General features: G+C 54.1%; 1 protein-coding gene across 1 annotated transcript; it reads right to left on the reverse strand.

The window, feature by feature from the left end:
• Positions 1–483: 483 nt before the first annotated feature.
• Positions 484–8787, reverse strand: Tmem61 (transmembrane protein 61). The gene is made up of 3 exons (XM_055628694.1): positions 8432–8787; positions 5739–6088; positions 484–909 (listed from the first exon to the last, which is right to left on the reverse strand). The coding sequence occupies exons 1-3, from the start codon at positions 8444–8446 to the stop codon at positions 639–641; spliced, it is 636 nt and encodes a 211-aa protein (XP_055484669.1). The 5' UTR covers positions 8447–8787; the 3' UTR covers positions 484–638.
• Between the last annotated feature and the right edge of the window lie 2927 nt (positions 8788–11714).

Below are 11714 nucleotides of genomic sequence, written 5' to 3' on the forward strand. Positions count from 1 at the left end.
CATCATGGGACGCTGAGCAGGCACCTGGGGGAGGAGACGTACTTCCAACAACTCTGAGGCTTGTGAAGCTTGCGGGCCTCTAGCTCAGGGCTGGGCCCCTTTTTTTTCAGTAGGCTACATAGCGCCCACTGCTATTACCCCATGGGTCCTTCCACTCTGAGGCAGGGGCTGGCGCTGCTAAAAAAAAAAAAAGTGCCCAGTCCATCTTACAAGTGAGGAAAGTGAGTCAAAGAAAAGAAAGGATTGCCATGGGTGGCTCAGGGGGGCTGAGATTAGGGTCCATGTTCTCTTGGCCACAAACCAGGTGTGTAAGCTTGGACCACACCTGCTTCTGTCTCTGGCCCTGTGTTCGCCACACATAAGCTCCCAGCTCTCAGCTGCTGATCCCAGCACACCGGCTTGGAGGTCCGGTTCCGGTTAGGACCCTGGTGATGGCCTCCCCAGTACCTCACATGGAGAAGAACCACAGGAACCAGCCATGTGTAGAATGATGAGACGTAATAAAGCAGGGTTTATTTAAAGCCAGCTAACGTGGAGGCGGTCTCTTACACGGCGCTCTCGATACAAAACCAGCATCCAGCGGCAGAGTTCTTGTTGAATTGCCTGCTGTGAGCCCAGCACTGGAGGAGGCTCGCGGGTTAGGGACCAGTTTCACAGCCCGCTGGAGCCCTGTAACTCCCCTGCAGCCTGAGCTCAGCCTGGGCTAGACCAGAAACAGCCCCCTGAGCGAGGACGATGCTCTCGTAGGTGGGTGGGGGTGAGAGGGATGGCGACCCCAGCAGGGCATCCTCTGGGCCGTGGCACTGAAGGTCTTCTTCCGGCTGCACGGGGGTTTGCAGGGGACCCTCAGCCAGTGGACAGTACATAGCCTCCTCGTAAGTGGGAATGGCAGCAAACTCTTTGGGAGGCCTACGGGAACAGGAAAGAGGCTGTTAGCAGGAGCAGCTCAAAACTCTCCTGCATGCTAGAGAGACAGAGGAGGCCACGAGGCCATGGCTTCTTAGGACACTTGCTTGCTCGCAGGAGCAGGCCGCCAACGTCAGCTCTCCATCCTCCTCATACTGCCTTTGCTCGCTTCCCACACTCTTTGCTGCCACCACTCCCCACTTTGACACATCCCTGGGACCTTTTTTTTGGCCTGTCCCCACTTCTTTTTCCCCACTGAGCTTCCATGCCTGACACTCCTTGGTTGTCTCTTATGGCAGAGATTGACTTGAGTGTCTAAACACTAAAAACAGGTGCTCTGGGGGATGTTTGTTGAGAGACTGAGTGATGGCTCATGGACAGAAAGACTCCTAGCTGCCTGGAAAATTGTTTGTAAAGCTACAGTTGTGATGTTCAGGGCAGAATGTGAGGGTGGCCTCAATTTACCTGCACATCGGGATGCTTGAGACTTTACGTGTCGAGGTCACAGGGTAATTGCTTCTCCTTGCCCACCTCCAGGGAGAGAGGGCTCTCTACTTACCAAGTCAATCCTTCACTCTACACTGGTGCTCAGCCCTGACTCTCCTGCCCCCCACCCTTCACACCTAAGCAACAGAACACCTAAAGGGGTGTGAGGCAAAGACCGAATCCTCAGTAGACCCTCCTGATCAGGCTTTGCAGGCTACATTAAAGGACAGATGTCCTGCATCTGAGCCCATAGGGGCCCTGTCCCCATCCCAGGTCCCTGGGTTCGCTGCCACTCCCACAGCAAACCACCAGGAGGCAGGCTCAGCCTCCCTGTCACAGAGCAGCTCTGTAGGCCCTGGATTTTGAACTAAGCATGGGTGGGAGGAGAGGGCTGCAGACCTACCCAGAGACCTGCAGCTGAGAACTAACCAGTGCTCACCTTCCTCTGAGCTCCCAGCAGGCTTTGCAAGGAAGGGCAACAATCCTGCCAAGCCTGGTGATACACGCGTATCATCTCAGTATTCTAGAGCCAGAGGCAGCAGGATTTGTGTTTGAAGCCAGCTTAGGCTACATAGCAAGTTCAACGCCAGCTAGGGCTACCTAGTAAGACCTTGTCTCAACAAATCAGAAAAGAAGAAAGAAAAAGAGGAGCCAGGTACTGAGAATCGAAGTTTCTGGGGGGACAGGCCACTGGATTTTATTGTTTTGCAGCCTGGTTTCTATTCTCACATTCTCTGGGCCTCTTCTTCCTCATCTGTTAAATGGGGATAATGCCTGCCATGCCACAGATGCAGAAGAAGAAAAGCAGAAAAAACGTTAACAGCCACGAGGGGAATGTGGGTGTCAGGGCTCCCAAGACCCTCCTCTCCCTTCATGTCTACCTCCCAGCCATGCCCTGCCCTCCCCAGATTATCTGAGCTGGTTCTGGGTCTGCTTGGGGCCATCCCAGCAGGTGGCATCCAGCATGCCAGGGCTCAGGTACCCACAGGAGCTCAGCCCACAGCAGGAAGCTTGCTCAGAGGGCAGCTATGCAATAGCCCTCAAGCCAGCTCCTGTCACCTCAGTAGCCTGCCTGCTGGCTCATCAAACTGCACCGTCCGAGGTCATAGTCCAGAATACAAGAATGCAGGGAACTTGGACCTTTGCAAGGCCCTTCCTAATGTGTAGGAGGTTCCGAGTACATTTTGGACACAGAGCTCTGTGTGTGTGTGTGTGTGTGTATGTGTGTGTGTGTGTGTGTGTGTGTGTGTGTGTGTGTGTGTGTGGGGGGGGGGGAGTTCATGCACAGAGACCAAAATAGCCTTGTAGGGGCAAGAGACAGGTTCCATGCTGACCCTATTGGCTTTCTGTTGAGAGAGCAAACCCAGTAGGGTAGGAGTAAGCCCCACCCATCTCACAGAAGAATGAGTTAAGGGCTAAGTAGACAGCCCTCTCCTCTAATGGTGGAGCTCATGCTACCCCACACTGCACACCTCCCCACAGCGTGTCAACTACTCCCTCACAGCCCACTTTTGTAAAACAAGCCTAATGCCTACACCAGCCCTGTGAGCAGCCAAGCCTGTTAAAGACCAAGACTGTGATGAGGAACCGCAGGGGAAGCTAAGGGCGCAGGCGTCGTGGCTTGCACATTCACCATAGCCATCTCACAGGAGCCCAGCGGCGCTGAGCAAAAGCGGGACATGACGGTGGGCTTTCTATGTCAACCTGGCAAGGTCTAGAATAACTAGGAGACAAACCTCTGGGCACATCTGTGGAAAAGTTTCTAAACTAAGTTAATGAAGGCGAGGAGAACCCGGTGTGAGGCCATCATCCCCCGGGCTGAGGTCCTGGACTGGATGGCATGAACTGAGTGAGAGGCACAGTGTCATCCATCTCTCTCTACTTCCTGAATATGGACATATGACCTCACATTCCTGCCACCATGCCCCCCCCCAATAGACCCTCCGACTGTGAGCCCAAATAAGCCCTTCCTTGGGACTTTTTTGGGGGAGGGGTGGTATCTTGTCAGAGCAGTGAGCAACTGATATGGAAGGCCTGCCCTTCCTCTTGCCTCAACTGACAGATGAGGCATCAGGTGTGACTTGGGACACTCAGCTTCTAATAGGGAGGGCAGTGACAGAAAGCTGGCCTTCGGAGGAGGCCTGGCACTGTCTGCTGTGCTCCCTGAAGGACAACAGGGCCCTCTGCTCCTGCCGCCTCCAATTGTCAGGGCTGACAATTGCCAGGCGAGCTCCTAGAGTGGGCTTTTGTCTATCTTGTCCCTGATGTATTATCAGTATTCGGAATTGGACCCGCCACATGGTAGGTGCGTAGTCAGAGTTAGAGAGATGCAATAGAGAGTCGGTGGCTAAAAGGGGAGAACTGAGGCCTGACAGGGAAAGAGGAATGCTTAAGCCAATAGATGAGAAGCCGGTTCCAGCTGCAACCAGGCAACCCTAGGCCCTGAGGTGCGCACACACACACACACACACACACACACACACACACACACACACACACACCTGTGGAAAGATCAGTCAAGCAGGCGGCTCCCTTCATACCCAGTCACACCAGTTTCTGAAGCTGAAACTTGGGTCTCTGACCTGGAAGGGTCCCCTTCCTGCTTCCTGGCAAGGGGAGGTATCCTGCCTAATGGGCTGAGGATGGAGGAGCCTACCTAACCCACAGCTGAGGGAGGCCTGGGCCCTGTTGAGGAAACACCGCTCTGTGTACAGACAACAGTAACACCTCGGCGCTCAGGCCAGGCTGGGCAGGGCAGGACAGCAGGCTGGCCTGGCTGTCAGTCCAATTCATCTCATGAGCAGGTAGGTCACTCTCTCTGAGACAAGTTTCTCATCTGAGAAGAGCAAAGTTCGATTGGATAACGTGCCCTTTCCTCTGATGGTCCTTAAAACCAAGGTCCGGCTCCGTAGTCTAGGCTAGCCTGGAACTCAATTGTTCCAGCCTTCCAAGTGCTGGTTTACAGATGTACCCCACCACGTCCCACTCAAGGTCTGGCTATTGGCCTACGTACTCTCTCTGTTAAATGTTATAGCTGGCCTCAAGGAGCCATGGGCTGATAGCAAGACACTCCAGACAAAGGGAAGAGAGGTGCAGGTAGGTGCCCAATCACAGGAGCGGAGGTTAGCCCCTCCTGAGACAATGCCAGTAATTATGGAGCAGTGTCGGGGAGGGCCACAGTCTTTGCAGACTGCAGACTCACACCACAGTGGGCTGCATGTAACAGAAGAGGCTTTCCTCTTGTGCAAAGAGCAACAGTGGATTCCGGCGGCATAAAGGTACAAGCAGACCCAGGGCGGAAAAGGCACGCAGGCTCCAGACCCGCCGGATGCTTTGTTGAATAACCATGTACCCAGTAAGAACACACATGACCTAGCTTCCTTACAGGGCAAAACTGGTCCCCACATGTAAAACACAAATGTACACGCACAGGGTGCCCAGACCACGGCATGTCTCTGGGGATCAGACTCCAAGAAGACGTGCTGAAAGGCTGGGTGAGGTGATGATGGATGTATGGCTGGAATCCCAGCCCTTGGGACAGGAGGATGACACGTTTCAGGCCAGATTGGCTTACAAAGACTCTGTCTACAAAGGGGAAGGAAGTGAGGGAAAAAAAAAATGGTCAAAAGGCTAGGGAATATTGGCAATGAAAAAAAAAAAAACCAGATTGAGAACTGTTTTGATGCAACCATTGGCTTCTGCCTTCACCCAACCTTCACCCCATGCTCACCTACAACCACCTTTGTAGGTCAGGGAAAGTTGCCACTTCCAACACGCCTACTGTGTGCTGGGCACTGGACTGAGCTGTGCTCTCACGTCAGCTCCCTTATCGTCTCGGATGTCTCCTGAGGCAGGGAGTTATGGGGAGCAACAGGTTCCCCGCAGTGCGGTTGGAGGTTGGGTCCCTGTTCTGGATATCTTTAGGCAAGTTACCTAAGGTCTCTGTGCCTGGTTTCCTCCTCCACAAATGGAGATGTCCTGGCTACCTCCCCAGGGGCATGCAAAGGCACTCAGTACCTGGCCCTGCCCAATGCCCTCTTGTGCCTCAGGGACCCTTCCTATGTTGGGATCTTGACTCCTCTGCTTCTCTGCTGACTGAGCTTGAATGCTGCCTCCTCCTGTAAGGCTTCCCAGATTTCTCTACATCTCCACAGGACTCTGTCTGCCCATTCACATAGCTCTCACTACTCTGATTTTTCATTTGCCTCTGCCATGGGGCTTCCATAGCCTCGGGATACAGGGCAAGGCCTTGTCCAGCGGAGGAACCTCGTGAGAATTTGCTGAGCAGATAGTGGGTAGCGTGACTATGGTGGCTCACCCAAGGTCCCCACCCTGCCCCCACTGACCTGCAGCCCTCCTTCTCAGAGGACTCTACGGCGAGGTGGTACAGGTCTCTGGAGAGTTGGTACAGGTCCCCCTGGCTCGACCTCTTTGTACTTTCCTGGATGGACCAAAGCAGGCCAAAGAGCAGAAGCATGCCGCCCAAGCCACAGCACAAAAAGCTGACAGACCTGAGCCAAGTCTCGGGCCCCTTGGGCATCGGCTGCTCCACCGTGGGGCCCAGGGAGCCAGGCCGGACAGCTGCATCCTCTTCGCTCCACCATGCAAAGCAGACTGTCCCCACCACCAGGACCACTGTGCCACTGACTGTCACGCAGTAACGCGCGGCGGAGGCCCCTCGTCCGCTGAGGCATGTCTGCACACAGAAGGAGAGAGAATCTGAAGGACTGGGCTGGCCAAATGTACCAAGAGCTCAGAGAACTCTTACCTGTGAAATGAAGAGGAAGCCCACTCAGGGCTACTCCGATGGTCTCAGAAAGGCTCCTTTGGGTTCCTAGCACCATACCTGGGATTACAGTAGGAGCTTAATAAGACAATAATATATATGCCGCATTCATTCTGGGCCTTTGTGGAGGCCCCAGAGGCCTTGGCCTGATGGGTAAATGGTGCCTATGGTGGCCAGTTTATGAGCAGCTGAGAGAGGCCAGGGCTTGTCTTCTGTCTTATGGCCGTCTTACGTCTCTCCTCCCCTAGCCCCCATCTCTTGAGATCCAGCTCTTGTCTCTTATTTAGCTGAAGATGAAGGGGCATGGGAATCAGGACAAGAGTGAATGGCGGCCCTGGAATTGTGAGGTCGAATGTGACGCCGTAGAGCAGGGCTTTTTCAGGACAGCTACACAGCCGTGTTCAGCACACCTGTGGCACTGAAAGAGCCTCCAGTCCCGACCCTAACCCAACAGTGCATGAACTGCGTCATGACCACTAGATGAAAGAATATAAATTCATTAAAAAAAGTTGAGTTCAGCGCTAGAGGGATGGCTCAAGGGTTAAGAGCACAGGCTGCTCTTCCAAACAGTGTGGGTTCGGTTCCCAGCACCCACATGGCAACTCACTCCTGCCTCCAACTCCAATTTCAGGGGATCTGATGTCCTCTTCTGGCCTCTGTAAGGACGGCATATACATATGTACATGCCTACATGCAGGCAGAATACCCACACATTTCCTTTTTTCTTTGAGACAAGGTTTCTCTGTGTAGCCCTGGCTGTCCTGGAACTCACTCTGTAGGCCAGGCTGGCCTAGAACTCACAGAAATCCTCCTTCCTCTGTCTTCCCAGTGCTGGGATTAAAGGCCTGTGCCACCTCCACCTGGCCTACCCACGCATTTTTTTTAAAGATTTATTTTAAGTTGAGCTCAGCATGAATGTTTGTCAGAAGGGGAATACAATAATATATATGCCATGTTTTGCTCTTTTGAACTCGTATGAATTACGGGAAGAGGGAGGACTTAGCAAAATTGTTGCTCGGGGAAACTTCAGGAAGCAAGCCTGGCCTCTGATCCTACAGACCAGAAGAGGCGTGTACTGGTCCCCAAAGCTCGCCTCTAAGCTACTGCCCCTACTGCTCCCGCTGACATGCCATTACCTCCCTGCAGAACTCAGCTTGGCCCTTTCTTGGGAACCTTCTGAAGACCTCAGGGCCTTTTAGGAACACACCATTAGCCTGTCCACTCCTTGGCTTATCCTCTAACTAAGACCGAGTTCCCTGGACCACTGAGTCACGAGCTACATGTAGAGATGCCGTGAAATGCAGCTCTTTGTTGGGAATTAGCATTTGGGAAAGTTCATCCTGTCTCCAATCAAGGCAAGGCCGTGAAAGGTGACAGACCCATTCCAAATACGGCTGGAGTACCTACTGGGGTGGGGTAGGGTGGGGGTCAGGCAGGAAGCTCTCCAGCCCCAGAGAAATTCCACCCCATCCTGGCGCTCAGTCAGGGCCTGCCAAGCTGGCTCCACCTCCAGTGCTCTGCCAGCCTCCCCTTGTCCCTACCTGGGTCCCCACTTCACCCTGTTCAAAAAGGAAACCAACGTCCCCCCTTGCAGTGGTTGTGCCCACCTCCCTACAGCCAGGGGAGGCCTCTCCCATCAGGAGGCTTTGTCCATAGCACCCTCCCTGTGGCCAATCTGTTAACTCCGGGGCCTTGATTGACCAGGCTCCTGACACCCACGTTTTTGAGTTCACATCCTGGCTCTCAGGGTTAAGAGGTCTCGGAGTTGAGTTCAGCCAAGTGTACCCCACACCTCCTAAGTTCACAGAGCTGGTGAGAGGGGTGGCCCTACTCAGACACCACCAAGTCGCCTAAGTGTGTCCCTTGCCCCTCTGTAATGAGCACTCCACCACATCAGGAGGGAAGTGAACCGGGAAAGTGCCGGGTCTCTTGCTCCAGCTGTCTACTATAAGGGGGTCAGCTCAAATCAGGGAGAAGAAAGCGCTGTTGCCATCAGGAGGGAGCTGTGCACAGCGATGGAGAAAAGCCTGCGGCTGCTCCCTGCTCCTGCCCCCCCATGACATCACAAGATCACCATAGGCACTTGTTTCTGTAAAAAAAGTAACCATCCGAGCAAGAGGAGCCTGCCTACGCCCACGAACTGTGGAGAGACTGGCTCCTGGCATTAGGGCGCAGGTTAAAAGATGGGCCACACCCTTAGCAGGAGTTGAGGTGCTCGATAGGGAGGGAGGAAGACAGGATGTTAGCACCCACCTCGCTTGCAGCCATCAGGCTAGGCCAGGCACAACAGGACCGGTCCAGGGGAGAGCCCCGCGCATTAGAAGGCGTGGAGGCTGAGCTCTGCAGACAGCCGGCATCTGAGGAAGCTCTGGTAGCTGTCCTCAGCTGCGCCCTTTGCACTTCACCAGCTCCTCGACGGTCCCTGTTCTGGTCCCCAGTAAGGTCGAGGCCAGCCTGCGCAAAAGTTAGGTCCTTTTCTCCCTATAACCCGGGCCAGCAGCTGGGAAGCCTACTGGGAAGCTACCTTCCCGCTGTCTCTTGGTCCTTGGATCCTCACTCACTACCTCAAGGACTCTTGTGGCCTGCTTCAATGCTTCCTTGTAGGTTTCAGGTGCCAGGCCAGTTTCCAACAGGCCCCGCCCAACCTTAAAGGGATAGTCTATGGACCGGGTAGGGGTGGAGGGGGTGCAATTTCCCAGAGAGGTGGAGACTGCACAGATGAAAGTTGGGCCTGGAAACTCATTTCCCAGAGATGTTCAGGGGAGGGGCTGTGGAAGGCCTGAGCCAGGACCCCCTCACACCTGTTTCGCAGGGAAGGAGAACTGGAGCTCAGGAGGGAAAGCCATTTATCCAATTGTTCCCTCCACATCCTACTTTGACAGGATCGGCTTTGTCACAGGGGCCGGAGAACAGCCTCCCCAACTCTCACCTACTCTCTTCACATTCCAGGACAGCATTGTCAGTCAGAGCACCAGCTTGGGGTGCTCTATCAGGGGAGAGGGGGTGCCTCTGCCTTCTGAGAGGGTCTGCAGCACTGACTTTCCCCCTTCCTGCATCACCTGCTTGGAGTGTTAAGTCACTGAGGGTAGGCGCCTGGGGGCCCAGAGGAAGGGTTAGCTCAGGCTGTTTCCCACGGCTATGGGAGGTCACGTCTTTGAAGGGTGGCAGTGGGCTATATCATGCCACGAAAGGAGCAGCGTGTGCAAAGCTGGACCGAGGCGTAGGAAACTTGTGTCTGTGGAAAGATTCCACGCAGAGTCCTTTGAGCACCAATTCCTCCCTCTGGTGAGGCCCTCTGCGCAGTGTCTGTTCTCTTCCTCAAGGTGTGTGGTAGCCATTTAACAGCAGAAGACATGCCTGTAAGAAGGCTGAGAAGCTGAGAGGCTGAAGGGAGACAGAGGCCACTGACTTTATCCCATCAAGACAGCCTGCCTGTGACTAGAGGCTGCCAGCCGCCGTTTGCTGCTGAGCCTCGGGGAGATATGGGTGGGAGGTAGGAGGCCATGGCACTTTGGGCCCTTTCATTTGAGCTGTGCAGGCGCCCATACAGGGTGTGTCTCCTCCCTGCCTGTTATCCCCAGGTGAGTCACTGCATGGTAAGGTTGAGGTCCAGCCTGGTCCCCGTTTGGACCTGAGTCTGCTTAGAAAATCAAGACCAGAGCTGGAAAGTCATGGTTCCTGTCCCTAGCCATTTGCAGGCTAACCTGTGGAGCCCTCCCCAAGGACAGGGACCAAGTACCATGAGGCTTGGCATTCAGCCAGACACCCTACCCCAGGGACTCAGGGGAAATGGAACTGAGTACATTTGGAATACGAGGTTCTGGGCCAGCTCTGTCTTCGTCTTCTTCCCTCCTACCCCTTCCAAAAGCTGGGAAAGCCTGGGCCAGCCATGATTCCCAGGCATGGTGCTGACTGTACCTGCACATCCTCTTTGGACAAAGTAGCCTCAGGCTTTCCTGGAATGAGGAGACTGACTGGGAGGAGAGCAATGGTCTGCATCAAGGGCACAGGGAAGGGCTGCGCTTGTGCCTACTCGTTATCTGTTTCCTGGGCAAGTGCTTTTCCCCTGCGAATCTTGGAGGCACCATGAGAAGTGCTTGGCCCAAGGTTTAGTGGGGATTAAAGAGAGGAGGGGCTAAAGCGCACATCCTTGGGGTCTTCCAGACTTTTCCATCATCCATCTTTCCTACATTGCCTTCTCTGCCCCCCCTGCTTGTCTGGCTCTTCCTTGCCTGCCCCTCACACTGCACCAGCCTCCACTTCACGCCAGCCTCCAGTCAGCCCCTCGCTTGTGTAGACTTGCCATCCCAGGAGCCAGCCCAGCTGCTAAGCATCCGTGTTCTCGTGACCAAGACCCCGGCCACCTCCCAGCCTCACCTCCTCGCTCCCATGTCACTCCCAAGCTCTTCATGCCAAGGTACAGTGCCACAGCATGGCCACAAAGATTGAGCTATACCAGCTGGCCATTGAGCCACAGGGACCCTCTTGTCGCCAGCCGCCCAACACTGCAATTACAAGCCTTGCCATGCTCAGCCTTATGCTCGGGTGCTGGGAAGTAGACGCTCCTCGTGCTTGAAAGTACTTTACCTCCTGAACCATTGCCTCAGGGCCTGCGTGAGGCTTTGATTTAACACTGTTGTCTTTAATTTTTTCTTTCTTCTTCTTTCATGTGCACTGGAGTTTTGCTTCCATGTATGAGGGTGTTGGATCCTCTGGAACTGGCATTATTGACAGTTGTGAGCTACCATGTGGGTGCTGGGAATTGAACCCAGGTCCTCTGGAAGAGTAGTCGGTGCTCTTAACCACTGAACCACCCCTCCATGGTGTTTAGAATAACACTATTCTAAACCGTGTGTGTGTGTGTGTGTGTGTGTGTGTGTGTTCTAATTCTTTGCTCACATGTTTGCCCTTCCCCCACTGTCAGCATCTCAAAGGCAGGCCTGGATATCTTGTGCCTTGTCCTATGACATTTCAGAGCGTCCCGCATTAGTGCTGTGAGATCTACTATAAGCTGGGCGATGGTGAGTGCACTCTGTTTCCTACCAACATCCAGCAGTGCAGGGAAAGCCATTCAAGTTCAGGGATGTCTTCAAAAAATGGGATTCTGAGATCTGGCTTCAGCTAAGAAATGACTCAAAGCAGTTGTCAGCCTGAGGACGCTCGCTCACCCACTCCTGCCCTCCCAAGGGACATTTGACAGCGTGTAGAAACATCGTTAGTTAGTCTAGCTCTGGTGATAATGGGGTTGCATCTAGTAGCAACCTATGGGGCCCAGGACACTCTACAGAGGTTCCCACAGTCGGGAGGAGGAGAGTTCAGCTCTCCGTGAGGTTCTGGAGGTCCAAAGGTTCCAGCCCACATCCCGAAGAGAGGTTCTGATACTTCTCCCGAGGAGAGAAGGAGTAGGCCTGTCAGCACTGTGGGGGATGGAGTTACCGCTCTAAGCAGCAGACTAGAACGTTCCCTTCCTAGGGACCTCCGTGTAAGACAATCCAGGATTCTCAGCTTCAACACAGAAAAGAATTTCAGGCTCTTC

Source organism: Psammomys obesus, unplaced genomic scaffold, assembly GCF_907164565.1.
Source record: "Psammomys obesus unplaced genomic scaffold, mPsaObe1.curated_primary_1811, whole genome shotgun sequence".
Taxonomy (NCBI): domain Eukaryota; kingdom Metazoa; phylum Chordata; class Mammalia; order Rodentia; family Muridae; genus Psammomys; species Psammomys obesus.